Source organism: Perognathus longimembris, chromosome 5, assembly GCF_023159225.1.
Source record: "Perognathus longimembris pacificus isolate PPM17 chromosome 5, ASM2315922v1, whole genome shotgun sequence".
Classification (NCBI taxonomy): domain Eukaryota; kingdom Metazoa; phylum Chordata; class Mammalia; order Rodentia; family Heteromyidae; genus Perognathus; species Perognathus longimembris.
This window is the reverse complement of record NC_063165.1, coordinates 64,043,410-64,061,763: the sequence shown is the minus strand read 5'-3', so window position 1 is coordinate 64,061,763 and position 18,354 is coordinate 64,043,410. Positions and strand designations below refer to the sequence as shown.

At 42.6% G+C, this 18,354-nt stretch overlaps 1 protein-coding gene across 1 annotated transcript in view; it reads right to left on the bottom strand.

Moving 5' to 3' along the window:
• The window catches only part of Mcf2l2 (MCF.2 cell line derived transforming sequence-like 2), a 241,384-nt gene that overhangs the window by 45,982 nt on the left and 177,048 nt on the right, over window positions 1-18,354 (bottom strand). The window contains exons 19-21 of the mRNA XM_048347033.1: window positions 14,801-14,893; window positions 13,154-13,246; window positions 1,214-1,285 (exon numbers count right to left, since the gene is read on the bottom strand). Of these exons, the coding sequence (XP_048202990.1) occupies window positions 1,214-1,285; window positions 13,154-13,246; window positions 14,801-14,893 (258 nt within the window). The remainder of the gene's footprint in view (window positions 1-1,213; window positions 1,286-13,153; window positions 13,247-14,800; window positions 14,894-18,354) is intronic.

Here is an 18,354-nt window from a genome sequence, read left to right as displayed (position 1 = left end):
ACCCTTTATGCAACCCTTCAAACTAGGGCCAGCTTCCCTTGTCCCACAGTCTAAAGTGGTTTTACCTAGGCCTGGAGTCTACTTTCAACATGTCCTCATCAACATGCAAATGACTGCCCCTTGGGACACCTTTCCAATTTTCTGGGTACAATCAGAATCTTCTCTAGGAAATGGAAAAGAAATTGCTCTACGAAATTTGTGCTAGGGCACAAATTTAACCTACTGTTAACTACTTAACCTACTGTGACTACCATCCCCCCTCAGAAAACCTTGACTATCTCTCTCTCTCACACACACACACACATACACATACACACATATGTTTACTTACACACATTCACTCACAGAAGAACACAAAACAAGCATTCTAGGTATACTAAGAAGCACAAAGAAGACTGGCACTAGTGGTTCATACTTGCACTCCTAGCTACATAGGAGGCTGAGTTCTGAGGACCAATGTTTGAAGCTAGCCTGTGCCGGAAAGTTCATGAAACTCTTATCTCCAATTAACTAGAAAAAAGACCAATGTAGAGGTGTGGTTCAAATGGTAGAGCACTAGTCTTGAGGGGAAAAAAAAAGGTAAGGGAGAACACAAGGCCCCAGTTCAAACCTCAATACTGGCAAAATACACACCCAGAGAAGTACAAAGAATATAGTCATAACCCTGCAATGTGGGAAAAGCACAGCAAAGATTCACATTTACTTCTAGTCTTTTCAGCAGACATTGTACACGATCACTGAATTTTTTTTTTTTTTTTTTTTGGCCAGTCCTGGGCCGTGAACTCAGGGCCTGAGCACTGTCCCTGGCTTCTTTTTTGCTCAAGGCTAGCACTCTGCCACTTGAGCCACAGCGCCACTTCTGGCCATTTTCTGTATATGTGGTGCTGAGGAATTGAACCCAGGGCCTCATGTATACGAGGCAAGCACTCTTGCCACTAGGCCATATTCCCAGCCCACAATCACTGAATTTTGAATTCCCACTAAAACTTACCTAGGTGGAAGGAAGAAAAGAAATACTTCTGCTTCTTCTTGGGCTGGAAATCTTGATTTCACAAATTGCCTTTGAGTTTCTCCCCCTTGACTATGAACTATAGAACACATGCTATTTTAGAAAATCCAGATAGCAAAGATCATAATTGTGCTCTATGCTCCTACCCATAGACAAACACCATTAAGAGTTACTATATAAAATTTCATACCACAAATTCTGTACCTTAGCTGAGCCTCCTTCCAGGTCACCCGGGGCTGTGTCCACATCTTCAGGAGACTCAAGATCCAGCAGAGCCTGCATTAACCCAAAAGCCCTGTTGAAAATCAAGAAGCATATTGCGGACGAAATCTACCGTACAAGCATCTCAGCTAGTTACTAAACTCATTAGGTGTGTGGCAACTTGCAAAAAGGAAGGAAAGAATGCACTCTTCTTTCTACAAGCACAGGATTCCATCACCAACACCATTTTGTCAGGGGCCTTTCCTCACATGATAATTTAGTAAAACATTTTCTAGTCAGCCTCCAGTGGCTCATGCATGCAATCCTCACTACCCAAGAGGCTGAGATCTGAGGATTATGGTAGGAAAGTTCATGAGATCCATTTCCAATTAACCACCAAAAAAGCTGGAAGGAGAGCTGTGGAGGCTCAAGTGGTAGAGTGCTAAGCTTGAGCAAAAAGTTTCAGGGACAGTACCCAAGCGCTGAATTCAAGTCCTGGGACCAGCATAAAATTTTTTTTTCATGACATTACCTTTTCTAGAGCATAGGTTTTGATTATGACAGAATGGCATCTTAAAGATAAGACACAGCTGAATAATGGTTATGAATCATGGTAAACATTAGGGAGCAGTTAGTTTTTATATATTATTTATTTATTTATTTATTTATTGGACATAAATTTTTTACAATGTGTTGTGCAAAGAGGGTGCAGTTACATAGTAGGGCAGTGTGTACATTTCTTGTGATATCTTACGACCTGTTTTTCTATCCCTTGTCTAGGTCAGGTTGACATATATGCAATATACAATGTATCAAGAACATATACAGTATTCACAGACTTGGTCTCTACTGTCTCTCCGTCTCCCTTTGTTAACAGTCATGTATCAGGGAGATCATGCACCTTTGTTTTCTGTGTTCTAGGCTTGTCTCACTCAACATTATTTGTTCGAGTTCTGACCATTTCCCTGCGAATAACAATATTTCACCATTCCTAATCGCTATGTAGTATTCCATTGTGTATAAGTACCATATTTTTTTGATCCATTCGTCTGTGGAAGGGCATCTGGGTTGTTTCCATATTTTAGCTATTGTGAATTGTGCCGCGATAAACATGGAAGTACAAATGCCTTTTTGATATCTTGGATTTTGCTGTTTAGGATAGATGCCTAGGAGTGGTATGGCTGGGTCATAGGGTAGGTCTATGTTGAGTTTTTTGAGAAACCTCCATACTGTTCTCCAAAGTGGTTGTACTAATTTGCACTCCCACCAACAATGGAGAAGGGTTCCTCTTTCCCCACAGCCCCTCCAGCATTTGTTGTTTCCTGAGTTCAGAGTATAGGCCATTCTAACTGGGGTGAGGTGGTATCTCAGGGTTGTTTTTATTTGCATTTCCTTTACTAGCAGGGATGTTGACCATTTCCTCATATGTTTCTTTGCCATTTTTATATCTTCTCTTGTGAAGTCTCTCTTTAGCTCTTTTGCCCATTTCCTAATAGGTTTATTGGGCTTGGAGAGGCTTAGTCTTTTGAGTTCTCTGTAGATGACCGACATCAGGCCTTAGTCTGTTGCTGTGCTGGTAAATATCCTTTCCCATATCGTTGGCTGTCTTTCTATTTTGGTGGCTATGTCCTTAGCTGTGCAGAAACTTTTTAATGTGTAGTAGTCCCATTTGTCGACTCTCTCCCCTATTTGTTGTGCCCCTGGGACTCTATTCAGGAAGTTCCTTCCTGTGCCTATAAGTTCTAGTGTCTTTCCTACTCTGTTCTTCAGTAGTTTCAAGGATTCAGGTCTGATATTGAGGTCCTTGATCCATTTTGAGTTGATCTTGGTGCATGGTGATAGGCTTGGGTCTACTTTGAGTTTTCTGCATATGGCTGCCCAGTTCTCCCAGCACCAGTAGTTGAAGAGGCTATGTTTATTCCATTGTATGTCTTTAGCTCCTTTGTCTAATATCAGTTGGCTGTAAGAGTGCGGTTTTATTTCTGGGTCTTCAGTTCTAATCCACTGGTCTTCCTATCTGTTTTTATACCAATACCATGCTGTTTTTGTTATGATGGCCTTGTAGTAGAGCTTGAAGTCTGGTATTGTGATACCTCCTGCACTGCTTTTTTTGCCTAGAATTGCTTTGGCTATTCTAGGTTTTTTGCTGTTCCATATGAATTTATGGATTGGTTTCTCTATTTCAGTGAAGAATGTGGCTGGGATTTTGATAGGGATTGCATTGAATTTGTATAACAATTTGGGCAATATGGCCATTTTCACTATATTGATTCTGCCTACCCATGAGCATGGGAGGTCTTTCCATCTCCTTGTGTCTTCTTTGATTTCCCTTATTAGATTTTTGTAGTTTTCATTGAATAGGTCCGTCACGTCCTTGGTTAAGTTGATGCCTAGGTACTTTATTCTTTTTTTGGCTACTGTAAATGGAATTGTTTCCATAATTTCCTTTTCTGTTTGTCTATTGCTGGTGTACAGAAAAGTTGCTGACTTTTGTGGGTTGATTTTGTATCCTGCTACTTTGCCAAATTGGTTTATTAGGTGTAGGAGTTTGGGTACTGAGTTTTTTGGGTCCATCAGATATAAGATCATGTCGTCTGCGAATAGGGATAACTTGATTTCTTCCTTGCCGATGTGGATCCCTTTGATGTCCTCCTCTTGCCTTATTGCTATGGCTAGGGATTCCAGCACTATGTTGAACAGAAGTGGGGAGAGTGGGCATCCTTGTCTTGTTCCTGAGTTTAGGGGGAATGATTTAAGTTTCTCTCCATTTAATATGATATTAGCAGTTGGTCTGTTGTATATGGCTTTTATTGTTTTGAGGAATGTTCCATCTATTCCTGTTCTCTCCAGAGCTTTTAATAGGTATGGATGTTGTATTTTGTCAAAGGCTTTTTGGGCATCGACTGAGATAACAATGTGATTCTTGATTTTAGTTCTGTTTATGTGGTGAATTACGTTGATTGATTTACGGATGTTGAACCATCCTTGTGACTGAGGGATGAAGCCTACTTGGTCATGATGTATGCTATTCTTGATCAGTTTCTGGATCCTATTAGCTAATATTTTATTGAGGAGCTTTGCATCTGTGTTCATTAGTGATATTGGTCTGTAGTTCTCTTTTTTTGTTGGATCTTTGTTTGTTTTTTTTTGGCCAGTCCTGGGGCTTGGACTCAGGGCCTGAGCACTGTCCCTGGCTTCCTTTTGCTCAAGGCTAGCACTCTACCACTTGAGCCACAGCGCCACTCCTGGCCGTTTTCTGTATATGTGGTGCTGGGGAATCGAACCCAGGGCCTCATGTATGGGAGGCAAGCACTCTTGCCACTAGGCCATATCCCCAGCTCCTTTTTGTTGGATCTTTGCCTGGTTTGGGAATGAGTATGATATTAGCTTCGTAGAATGAGTTTGGGATTTCTCCCTCCGTTTCTATTTCGCGGAAGAGTTTGAGGAGTATTGGTATTAGCTCCTCACTAAAGGTTTTGTAGAATTCGTTGGTGAATCCATCTGGGCCTGGGCTTTTCTTAGTAGGGAGGTTCTTGATTACCTCCTGTATCTCACCGTAAGTTATTGGTTTATTTAGTTGATTTATTTCTTCTTGGTTCAGTTTGGGCAGTTTGTACTTCTGTAAGAATTGATCCATTTCTGTAAAATTATTGTTTTTTGCTGAGTAGAGGTTTTGGAAATAGCTCCTTATGATTGTTTGAATATCGTGTGTACTTGTTGTAATTTTTCCTGTGTAGTCCCTGATTTTACGAATGAGTCTCTTCTCTTCTTTTTTTTTGTAAGTCTTGCAAGGGGTCTGTCAATTTTGTTTATTTTCTCAAAGAACCAGCTTTTAGTCTTATTATTTGTTGAATGGTCTTTCTATTTTCAATCAGATTTATCTCTTCTTTAATCTTTGTGATCTCTCCCCTCCTAGTCGTATTAGATTCTGTCATTTCTTGTTTCTCCGGTTGTTTTAGTTTCATCGTGAGGGTATTCACCTGCTCTGCTTCCATTCTTTTAATGTGGGTGCTGAGTGCAATGATCTTGCCCCTCAGTACTGCCTTAGCTGTGTCCCATAGGTTTCTTTGTGATGTGTTTTCTTTGTCATTGTGGCTTATGAATTCATTGATTTCATCTTTAATTTGATCTGTGGCCCAAGTGTTGGATAGCAGCATGGGGTTTAGCCTCCAAGAGTGTGTATAGGCTCTGTGGTATCCTTTGTTGTTGAGGGTTACCTTTAATCCACTGTGATCAGATATAATACATGGGATGACGTCAATACTTTTGTATTTGCTGAGGTTCTTTGTGTGGGCTATGACGTGGTCTATTTTGGAATATGATCCATGGACTGCTGAAAAGAAGGTGTATTGGGTCTCTGTAGGGTGAAAAGTTCTATATAGGTCTGTTAGATCCATTTGGGAAATGGTGTTATTTAGGTCCTCAGCTCCCTTACTAATCCTCTGGGTGTTGGATCTGTCTCTTGGAGAGAGAGGAGTATTAAAGTCACCCACTATGATTGTGTTTCCATCTATCTTGCTCTGTAATTCTTTGAGAATTTGCTTGACATATGTTGGGCCTCTTTTGTTTGGTGAGTATACATTTATCACCGTGATTTCTTGATTCTGGATTTTTCCTTGTATTAATATGTAGTGTCCTTCTTTGTCTTTTTGAGTGGACTTTAAAGAGAAGTCCAGCTTGTCTGAGATCAGAATGGCTACACCTGCCGTGTTGGTGGATGCATTTGCTTGGTAGATCTTGCTCCATCCTTTCACTCCAAGCCTGTTTTTGTCCCTTGCTGTAAGGTGGGTCTCTTGTAGACAGCAGATGTCAACTTTTTGTTTGCGAATCCATTCTGCCAGTCTGCTCCTCTTTATCAGGGAGTTTAAACCATTTATATTTAAAGAGATCAAGGATAAGGATGTTTTTTCTCCTTCCATTTTCTTGGTGGGCTGTTTTTTCCTCTTTTTTTTTCCTTGTCTTTAGTGAGCTTGTGTTTCTGCTGGACTTTGGCTATTGAAGTTTCTTTCTGATTCTGTCTGTGTGTCTTTTACGATCTCTGTTGGATGGGGTTCCCCTCTTAATATTCGCTGTAGGGCTGGTTTTTTATTCACATACTCCTTTAGGTCCTCTTTGGTGTGGAAAGATCTGGTTCTCCCTTCGAATGTGAACTCCCATTTCGCTGGATATTTGATCCGAGTTTGTAAATTGTTATTCTGGAGTACTTGGATGGTGTTCTTCCACTCGCTTCGAGCTTAGTAAGTTTGTGTGGATAAGTCGGATGTTATTCAAATCCTCTTCCCATTGAAAAAAGTTTCCTTCTTCGTTTTGGCTGAATTCAGAATTTGCTCTTTAATCTTGAGGTCTGTAGTCTTGAATATTATGTGCCTTGGGGTGGCTTTCCTGGGGTCTGGCTTGCCAGGTGTCCTATAGGCTTCGGTTACCTGGATGGGGTCCCCTGTGAGATTGGGGAAGTTTTCTGCAATAACTTTATTGAGAACATGATTAAGCCCTCTGCTCTGGTATTTGGCTCCTTCTTCTATTCCAATTATGCGCAGATTATATCTCTTGTCTTTGTCCATTAGTTCCTGGATTAGTCTTCCCTGAAGCTTCCCCTTTTCTTGGAGTGTGGTCATTTTCTGGTTGTTGTCAGCTGCTTCATCGTCCAGGCGAGAGATTCTGGATTCTATATGGTCCACTCTTTGTGTTATGGTTTCAATTGTGGAGTTTATTTTTTTTTCTCAAATTTTTATTATCAAACTGATGTACAGAGAGGTTACAGTATCATACGTTGGGCATTGGATACATTTCTTGTACTGTTTGTTGCCTTGTCCCTCATGCCCCCCTCCCTCCCCCCCCTTTCCCTCCTCCCCCCAGGTGTTCAGTTCACTTACACCAAACAGTTTTGCAAGTATTGCTTTTGTAGTTATTTCTCTTTTTTTACCCTGTGTCTCTCAAATTTGGTATTACCTTTGAATTTCCTACTTCCAATACCAGTAAACACGGTTTCCAATATACTCAGATAAGATTACAGAGATAGTGTAGGTACAACCATAGGACAATTGTGGAGTTTATGGATGTCAGAGAGCTATTTATGGTTGTCATATCAGCTCTGATCGTGGAGATTTCTTCCTTTAAAGAGTTGTATTTTAAATCTATTTTTTCATGCATTTCAATTCTCAGGATGTGGAGATTTTCTTTAAAGGCAGCTTGCATTGTATCCATTTTTGCTTCAATTTCTTTAAAGCAGGCTTGCATTGTATCCAGTTTTGCTTCCATTTCTTTCTTGGCTTCCTGGGTGTCCTTCCAGATTTCCGCTCTAAATTCCTGGAATTGTTTTCTGATTTCATTTCTGACGCTTTCGATCATTCCTGTTAACATGGCCTCATTTGCTTTTTTAGTCTCCATCTCCTCTTCAGTCGTGCTGCTTTTTGGAGCTGGTGAGTTGGCTTGTCCTTTGATGAACTGAGTTATGTTTCTTTGTGATTTGTGCATCTGGAGATTTGGATGGCTTCTCAGGTTTGGTTTGTAGCTCCTCCCTCCCTCCTGTGTAGACGTGTCTATGGCAGCAGGTGCTGCTGCTGTGGCCCCGCCCACCAGTGCAGGGTACGCCTACCAGAGCGGGCGCTGTCGCGGGGGGCCCCGCCCTCCTGTGCGCTGTGCGTCCACTGCAACAGGCACTTCGGCGGGATATGCCTCCCAGAGCAAGTCCTGGGTTGTTGGGTTGTGCTTGCACCCTCCCACGAGTACTTTGGGGGGGGCAGTATGTGTGGGGTCCAGTGGGATCGACTGTCCGGGTGTGGCTTGGCACCTTCAGACCTCACCTCTGCTGTGAGTGGGGGACGTGATCAGGCTCAGGTGACCCTGCTGGGCTGGTATTGCCCACCAGTGCCTGTGGTTTTAGTTGTAAGAGTCTGCGAGGTCCAGGCGCCTCGGGTGGGGTTTGCACAACCGGCCAGTTTTTATATTAATAATAATTTTTATACCTTTCTTTCCCCTAATGATAAGTTCCTAGAAGTAGAATGGTAAATGTTGAGTTTTGTGGCAGATTTCCATGGTCTTTAGAGAAGGACTTTGTTCCTGCCAGCCATAAATGTTAGCTGCTGTTAGCAGCTGCATCCAGTATTACCATTTAAATATAAAACTTTGCAAGTTGAATTCACACAGAAATCCTATCTCACTGCTTTGTCAATTTGAATTCCTCAGATAACTAGTGCCATAAAACAAATTTATTTTTATTGTATTGTATTGACGTACAGAGGGGTGATAGTTATATGCTTAAGGTAGTGAATACATATACATTTCTTGTCATACCTGTTTTCCCCTTCCTCATTTTTCGCCCTCCTTCCATTCCCCCAGCCCTCCTTGCTTTCTTAATTATTTTTTCAAAAATCAAAATTTAAAATAAAATAAACAAAGATCTTATCCTTAAGGTTAATTGTCACTCTATTCTACAATGCTTATCTCCTCTATGATTAGTGACTATAAAACAATTCCTTCCAACTCAGGTGATACATACATATATATCTCTTTTCTTTTGCTTCGTGTAATCTGTTCCTTCTTTTTCTCTAATTTTCCCCCCTTCCTGCTGCCTTTGAGTTGCTTAGTTTGTTTTCCTCAGTACCCGTTGCAGCTGTTGGGCCCTTTCTACTGTATTTCCCCCCTATTTTCCATTCATTCTGTATCTTCCTCCCAGCTTCTTTCAGATGTGTACTGTGTACATTTTGTGTGACGAAAGGGTATAGGGTTTTTTGGTTTCTCTAAGATTGATTACGAAGAAGTCTTTTGCTTCTTTATCTTTGGTGTTTTTTACAGCCTGGATATTAAATTATGTACATATGAATTTATGTACTTATAATTTAGAGTTTGTGTTTCACTTTTGGGTGTCTTTCTCCCAAGGCAGCCCCCCCCTTTTTTTTTGTCTCTCTGTGAATTGGTACTTGGGTCCTGCTTTCTTTGTCATGTCTCTTTGTTTTTTATTTCTAACATCCACATATCAGGGAGATCATGCACCTTTGCCATGAAACTATTTCTTATGTTGGCTATTAGGATTTTTTTCATCAACTGCCTATGCCCTTTAGTTCATTATTAATTTCTAACAGCTGATCATTATTTAAGACTACATTTGTCACATGGTTTGCTGTATATTCACAGATTTTCACATATCTTTGTTTTTGATGGAGCAATCTAACCTTTCTTTTCTACATAGAAAGAACTTTCCACACTAGGGTCCCATGATCCTAAGCCACAAGCCAGTTGGTGGTGTTGAATTCTTTCAGTAAGCTGATGAGGAGGACTGCAGAATGAACTTTGACCCTCAGAAAGGAGGAGAGGTGAATGCTATGCTGCACAGTTTCTGTCTCCAAGGGTGTGCCATGGTTTGGGCTTGTTTTTCCAGCACACAGCAAACTCAGCTCCTCCTTGAGTATTTATTTCTCCCATAGTTCATCAAATACCTCTAAGGGATAGTTTAGGCTATTCTATCTCTTTTTTTTGTTTTGTTTTATCTTTTGGGTTTTTTTTGTCAGTTGTGGGGCTTGAACTCAGGGCCTGGGCATTGTCCTTGAACCTCTTTGTACTCAAGGCTAGTGCTCTAGCATTTGAGCCACAGTGCCACTTCTTGTTTTTGTGTGTTTAATTGGAGATAAGCATCTTACAGGGATTTTTCTGCTCTGTCTGGTTTTGAACCTCAATCCTCAGATCCGATCCTCTTGAGTAGCTAAGATTACAGGTGTGAGCCGTTGGCACTCAGCTCTATCTCTGTTTTATCAGTGAAAGACAGTCAACAAAATGTCTGGCTTAAGTGTGCCTGGCCTGAGGTCAAACTTCAGTGGCACTAAAATGAATGAAGCTAGTCACTATTGGCTCACACCTGTAATCCTAGCTACTTAGGAGGCTGACATCTAATGATCATGGTTCAAAGCCACCCTGGGCAAGAAAGCCCACAAAACTCTTATCTTCAATTAACTTCTATAAAGCCAGAAGTGGAGCTGTGGCTCAAGTGGTAGAGAGGTAGCCTTGAGTACAGAAGCTCAAGGACAGCACCCAGGTCTAGAGTTCAAGACCCAAGGCAGACAAAATTAATTTTAAAAATTATATAAATAAAGTAAAATAAACAGACAAGTCCTCTGAACAACTTCTAAATACCTACATGGATGGGGAAGTTCGGGCCACGAGGCCGGATAAGATCCATGGCAAGACAGACATGCATGCTTCTCTTATGCTTCTTGTCGGCTGTCTGTGACCCATCTGCCTGTATTCATCATTTTTTTTGTTTTTGTTTTTTGCCAGTCCTGGGCCTTGGACTCAGGGCCTGAGCACTGTCCCTGGCTTCTTCTTGCTCAAGGCTAGAACTCTGCCACTTGAGCCACAGCGCCACTTCTGGCCATGGGGAATCGAACCCAGGGCCTCATGTATACGAGGCAAGCACTCTTGCCACTAGGCCATATCCCCAGCCCTGTATTCATCATTTTTAAGGCATACAAACAACTACCCAAATGACTCTTGAAGAAAAAAGGTTTCCAGTTCCTGCACCCCATGTTATCTCTGTTACTACTTCCCAAAAGCATCCCAGAGAACACTGCCATTTAATTCTCCGGTGAGGGGTCTGAGGCAGAGAGTTCAAGTACCTTCATGAATTTAGAGCTGGATCCTAATCTAGGATGACTAATTTCTAAGGCTGCGGCTGAGTTTCTATGTTCTCTAGCCTTCCTTCTATGGTAGAGAATGCAAGTTAAACATGAATATCACCTCTGGGGAAAGCCAAAGCCTGGTAGTAGTGCAGCAGGTGCTCCAGCTACTTTTGCCATAGAGCACTGCCTCCCTATTGGGTCCATAGATGAACTAAAAGCAGCAGAAAAGCTTGATGTCTGAGCCTTCACTTTGCATCTGTCTTCTCTTCTGAGCCATTCTGTCCTACAGTCAATTTGTAGCCATCTTAGAACTCTAGAAGGAGCACACAGGAGACAGAGCCACCAGTCAGGCACCAGTGACTCCTACTGTAACAACACCCCACCTGGCCATTCCTACTGCCACTTCTGGTTTTTGTTTTTGTTTTTTGTTTGTTGCCAGTCCTGGGCTTTGAACTCAGGGCCTGAGCACTGTCCCTGGCTTCCTTTTGCTCAAGCCTAGCACTCTGCCACTTGAGCCACAACGCCACTTCTGGCTGTTTTCTATATATGTGGTGCTGGGGAATCGAACCCAGGGCTTCATATATACGAGGAAAGCTCTCTCACCACTAGGCCATATTCCCAGCCTGCTGACACTTCTGAACATGAGAACATACCTAGGACTAAGAAACTATTACACTTTGTCTATTTAAACCTATAGCTCATGTCCATATTCCCAAGATGGCCGAAGACAAACTAAAGTACTATCTTCCTGTGGCTGCCACATAATAAATCTTTCTCTGCCTTTCACCATGTTCATTTATTTGGTATCCAGATGTGAGTAGCCAGATGACATAGAGAGCTCCTGGATCTGGGGTCTGAGGACTTCTGAAGTGTGAATGACAGTAACATAGATAGCAGAGGAATAAGAGGCTCTAAGGGCATGCTGGACCCCTAACATGTTCTAGTTGCCACTCACAGTAAGATCCCCGCGGAACTAACAGACATGGGTCATATGAAGCTTGGGGGTGGGGGCGCGCAGGGGGGGTGGGTGGGGAGGGTTCAGAGCTGTGATGCACTCTGAATGGATATCACTCAGCAGGCTCATGCAGGAGGTTCTACCACCCTCATTTTGAGTTGGAGAAAAACCAGTGCCCAGAAAGTCCAGCCCTATAACTGTTACCCAGCAAAGAAGGCACAGTAAGACTGGGACCTCTGATGGGGAGCTGAGGGGTAACTTCTAGGGGAAGATTGCTGGGCAGTGCGCATACTCTCTTTGGGCTCAGCCTTCAAATGTCAGAGCTTGTGGGGATTGGCATGTCTTATTGTGGGGTATTGAGTAACAGATATATGTAGAAAGTATCCCTCTCCCCACCAAAGTAGGCACTTATTGTTTGTCATTTTGTTACTGGGTAAAAGAAGAGCTACCTAAATTTCTCATGTGGGATCATTGGAAAAGTTGTTTATGGGGGCAGCCTGAACCCTTTTCTTAGGCTCAGACTTGATAGATCCTCAGGTCTGGCTAAGAGTGCTGGGATGTCTGTTTGCAAATGTGCCTCATCAGCAGGGAAGAGAGAGACAGAGACAGAGACAGAGAGAGACAGAGAGACAGAGACAGAGAGACAGACAGACACACAGAGAGAGAACGGGGGGGGGAACAAAGGGAAAAAGCAAGAGAAAGAAGCAGAGAGAGCTTTAGACAAACACAGACAAAGACAAAGAGAGACAAAGAGAAGGAGAGGGGGCAGGGAGACAAGGCTAAAGATACAAATACAAACACAAAGAAAGACAGAGACAGAGGAACAGTGAGAAAGACACACAGAAAGATGAGAGAGACTGAGAGACAAAAAGAGAGAAAGGGAGATGGAGAAGAAAAGGAGAAAAAGAGAGAAAGAGGCAGAGAACAGGGCTTGCTCACTTGGGTTCAGAGACAGCAAAATTCATTCTGTTACTGTTCTGTTCTCAGGCTCAGATTCTCAATCCATGGGTGGAGGGAGATGTTGCAAAAGGAGAGCAGACTCCAGTTTTGCCTTCTGCCTTGGGAGGCTCTCACAGGCCTGGGGGGAGAGTGGCTGGCATCCTCTCACCTCCTTCCCCCCGACCCCACAGCAAGCTCTTAAAGGCCCGTTCCCTGGTTTGTTCCTAGGTCTAGCCAGGCTCCAAGGGTCCTTCCAAATCCGACTCTTTGGTCTTCTTCTCATTGAAAAGGACTGATTTAGATTAGAGGAAAGAAATGTCCCACAGCACAGACATATCTTGAGCTTTAGGAAATCAGAGAGCTCCATGTGTTTAAGGCACAGAGCAACACAGCTCAGGCAGCGGCTTTCTAAGAAAAACCCCATCACATTGACTTTACCTTCAACAACATCTGATACTTCATCAGTCTCTGACTTGGTTCTCTAAGATACCTAAAAAGCGTGACACTGTGATCCAACTGGCGCTGGCAAACCTTTGGAAGTCAAACAGAAAGGATAAGAAACAAAATCAACAAATCACACACACACAGAGAACCAAAGTGGCAGTATTTTGAGTATTTTGAACAAACAATGTAGCCAAGCACTGGCCCCCCACCCCCTAAAATCCTAGCTACTGAGGAGACTGAGATCTGGAGGATCTGGGAAAAGACTGAGATCTTGCCAGTCTGGGAAGGCAAGTATGGGAGACCCCATCTCCCATTAACCAGCAAAATTCAGACTGGAGGCATGACTCAAGTGGTAGAGCACCAACCGTGAGCAAAAAAAAAACAAACAAACAAACAAAAAACACTGAGCAAGTGAGAGGCCCTGAATTCAAGCCTGAGTACTAATAATAACAACAAAAGGAGCTTCTTATAGACAAGAAGAGTATCTGTGTTGACCAGCTACACCATGCCCTCTTTCTAGCTCCTAGAACAGCCTATAAAGTGAGAGAATGGGAAAAGGGGATCCTGAGTCAGTAGTTTTATAAACCACCAGGGGCATGAGATCATGTTTCCTTTTAGAAAGCAAGTGGTATTTCAAAGCCTTATTAAAAGGAGGCAGACTTAGCCAGGCTTGTGCTTGTAATCCTAGCTACTTCGGAGGCTGAGGTCTGAGGATCGAGTTTCGAAGCCAGCCTGAGACTCATCTCCAATTAACTACAAAAAAGCTGAAAGTGGAGATGTGGTTCAAAAAGCTAAGGGACAGTGCTCAGGCCCTGAGTTTAAGCCCCAGTACTGGCACTACACAAACAAGCAAACAAATAAGGAGGCACTCTACTTCCAAATGAGGGGCAGAGTCACATCTGTTCATATTATTTGTACTCTGGAGAAGTTCAGTGGCTTGTGATAGCATTTTAGTGAGCACCCAAATGAGACATATATAACTATATAACACTATGTAACTACACACACACACACACACACACACACACACACACACACACACACACGGGTTGGGCTTAAACTCAGGGTCTTGTACTCTCTCAGTGTGTCGCTCAGAGTCTTGTACTCTCTCACTTGTCACTCAGCTGGTGTCTTAGCATTTGAGCCATGTCTCTAGACCCACTAGTACTAGCTATTTTGGAGATGGAACCTTATGGACTATTATGCCCTGACTAGCTTTACACTGTGATCCTCTGGATCTTAGCCTCCTTAGTAGCCAGGAGTCAGATGTGAGCTCCCAGCTCCCAGATATTTTAAAGCCATCCTTAAGAAGAATGATTTTTGTTTTGTTGTTGTTTGTCTTTTTACTACACCTGTAGCTGCTCCTCACAGGCTTGGTCCATGGATACCAAGGACGGTATCAAACTTTCCAATGTGCCAAAGTATAGGGCACTTCAAACAGCCATTAATCCCAGCACCAAATTCCTCTCCTAGCTCAGACTTTGGATTTCTTTAAAATCTCAATGTATGTTGAATCAAAACCCCTTTGTACAATCACGTAAGGATAGTAAAAAAGAGAGGATAAATAAAATAAAAATGCAATGCCCATAGACATGTTCCTGGGAGAAAATGCGGTGCGAGAGTTTGTGAGCTCCGCATTACCCCAAAGTAAGCGCAGTCTTGACACTCCTGCCAGATGGCCCGCGCTCGGGGAAGGTTCTGATGGTACTTAAAATACATTTGGAGGTCTTCTTTCTGGGTGGGGAAAAATTAGAACAAATGAGTCAGGGAGGCGTGCACAGGATGATAAGGATCATTCATTCATTCATTCATTCACAAGCCTGTGTATTTCAGTGTGTGAGTAAGTGGTATGTTCTATACGTTACCATGTGTGAGATGAGTGTTGACAGGGTTGGGACAGAGGTTTTAAATAAGGCTAAGACAACTTATAAACACAACCACAGAGCTGGGGAAGCATCTCTAAGAACTGCTCTAAGTAAACTAGTAAACTTACAGGCACAGATTGGTTGATTGATTGTACTGGGGCTTGAGCTCAGAGCCTCACACTCTCACTTGGCTTTTTCACTCAAGGCTGGTATGTTACCACTTGAGCCACATCTCTACTTGCAGCGTTCTTGCTTAAAAAATTGGAGGTAGGAGTCTCATAGAGCCTTCTAATCAGGCTGGCTTCAAACAATCCTCAGATCTCAGCATCCTGAGTATCTAGGATTACAGGTATGAGCACCCAGATAATACAGATAAATCTTGATCTTCATTTTTCTTTGCCTGCTCTTTGCCAGCAACTCCTCCCCACAAAACAAAAACCAAACAACAACAAAAAGGTCTACAATGAGCCATAATACTGATAGAAAGTCTACTGGTAGCTAACAGTTCTACCCTCTCCCTCCTTACCTTTACTTTCTTTGCCAACCCCACAAAGAAACCCTGGAATCAACCTAAAACTGGAAACCCTTCAAAAGGAAGATGTGGAACTTGGAAAACAAAACACAGAACTGTACCCAGGTGCTGGTGGCTCACACCTGTAATCCTAGCTACTCAGGAGGCTGAGATCTGAGGATCACAGTTCAAAGCCATCCTGGAAGGAAAGTCAGTAAGACTCTTATCTCCAATTAACCACTCAAAACTTAGAAGTAGAGCTGTGGCTTAAAATGGTAGAGCATTAGTCTTGATCACAAAAACTCGGGGACAGTACCCAGGCTCTGAGTTCAAGCCCTACAACTGACAAAGAAGAAGGAAGGAAGGAAGGAAGGAAAGAAAGAAGGAAGGAGACATAGATCTAGGCCATTTGGGCCATACTCCAAATGATAAGTGATAATTTGATAACATGTTCAAGCTGCAGTTCAAGACTGAGGCAATATTGATTCCGCTGTTACAGAGCCAGATCTGAGCGGGTGTTTCCAAGCCTGGAGTGCTGGGCAGACCCCTGCCCTTAGCCCTGGTGTAAGGGGCAGCCAAGTCTCTGCTGTCAGATGCCAGCTCCTTGTGGAAGCCAGGTCCACTGAGCTCATGTACCTTAGGTGAAAAGCCCACAGAGACCTCCCTTGCAGATTTCCGTGTCTTTCTCCCCTAGTTCTGCCTCCTCTTGATTTCCTGCAGGTCAACATAGGCTTTTTCCTCCCTCACAGCTTCAATTATGTCTAATCTACCTCTCAACACGCTGCTGGCATTGAAAAGGCTCACTGACAGAGTACCTGTCTAGCATCCACCAGACCCATCTCCCCAGCACCAAACAAACAAATAAACAAAAAAGCCAAGAGTGCACTGATGCCGGCACTTGTGGATTATGCCTGTAATCCTAACTGCTCCCCAATGAGATCTGAGGATCTCAGTTCAAAGTCAGCCTGGATAGGAAAGTCTGTGAGACTCCTTTATCTCTAATTAACCACTAAACAGCCCAAAGTGGAGCTGTGGCTTAAGTGAAAGAACCAGCCTTGAGAGAAAAAGTCAGTGGGAGCAAAGAGCTCTAAGCTTTGGCATACATAATAAGATTAAATTAAAAAATAAAAACGCATTGCTGTGGTGAATTAATTACTTCAATTCCTCTAGTTCCTTCTTTCTCCTAATAGATTCAAAGTGGTATTTTCAGTATAAGAGCTATTGCAATTCTGTCCTTAGCTATTTCTTCAAGAAAAAATTTACATGCAACTAATCCCCCAACCCCCCTGCTCATCTGCTGCATACATACACACTAGGGAAGAGAGATGGTTCTTGAAGAAGTTGTTCAAATTGGTTAAGGAACTATAAGGCTTATTCTCATCTTAACTGTAACATGCCCATTACTCATTCACTCAAGAATTACTGTAATAATGCAATCCATTAAAATTGTTTTAAAAAAAAGAAATGTCTTAGCTACTCTGGAGGTTGAGAACCTAGGATTGTGGCTTGGGCAGGAAAGTCCATGAGACTATTATCTCCAATTAACTATCAAAAAAGCCTGAGTTCAATCCTAGGACTGGCACCAGAAAAAGAAGATGAAAAAGAAGAAAAAGAAGGAAGGAAGAGGAAGAGGAGGAGGAGGAGGAAGAGGAGGAGGAGGAGGAGGAGGAGGAGGAGGAGGAGGAGGAGGAGGAGGAGGAGGAGGAGGAAGGAAAGAATGAACGAAGAAAAGAAGGAGAAGGAGAAGGAGGAGGAGTGTATAAGAACAATACAGGGGGTGAATTTGTTCCAAGTATATTATATGCATTACCACAGTGAAAGCTCATTGTACAATGAATATGCACTACTAAAAAGAGTTTTCAAAAAGAATTATCTATTGTTATTTCAGCTACTTGAGAGACAGGAGGAACTCAAAGCAGATTGAATAAAGTTAATGAAGATCCTGTTTCAGAGAAAGGTGGCCTAGCTGAGCCTTTAATACTACCTACTCAAGAGGCTGAGACCTGAGGATCATGGTTCAAAGCCAGCCTGGTTAGGAAAGTCTGTGAGACTCTTCAAGTAACAATTACAAAGCCAGAAGTGGAGCTATGATTCAAATGGTAGCTTTGAACTAAAAAGCTAAGAGACAACACTCAGATCCTAAGTTGAAGCTCCAGAGTTGGCATAAAAGAGGGGAGAGAAAAATGGGGTACTGGGGACATGGCTCAAGTGGTAGAGTACTTCCTAGTAATGAGGTCTTGGGTTCAATTCTACTTATTACATGCTTCTGATGGGTCATGTACTGTGTGCTAAGTGCATTTATTTAACTCAGCGACTCACACAGCACAGTAGCCTGTCGTCTGTAGGTATCATTTCTGCTATGCTGAAGGCCAGGCTCTAAACATTAAGGTTATCTCACCTACCTTTGGTCCGTTGGTCAGAGTACTCAGATACCATGAAATATCCCAAACCATGAACTCCAATAAGAGTCCAAGGTTTCATTGCTTTCCTGGCATTCACTACCAGATTACCCGAAATGAAAGGAGACTTTTGACACTTTGCCTCCACATAGTGCCACATCCTCACAAGCCTACCACCTTATCCTGACTTTTCCTAGTAATTAGGGAGACCTTGACTGACCAATAGAACAACAGACCAACCAATAGACTGATCAATGAAAATTCTTGGTCCTGATTCTGCCCTTTGAGCAACACAGAACATTGTAGGCCTTCAAGTACTAAAATATAATGTTTGACCAAAATTATTCTTGAGTGTGTGAGTGTGTGTGTGTGTGTATGCACACATGCATGCATACCCTTATTTGATGCTTGAACTCAGGG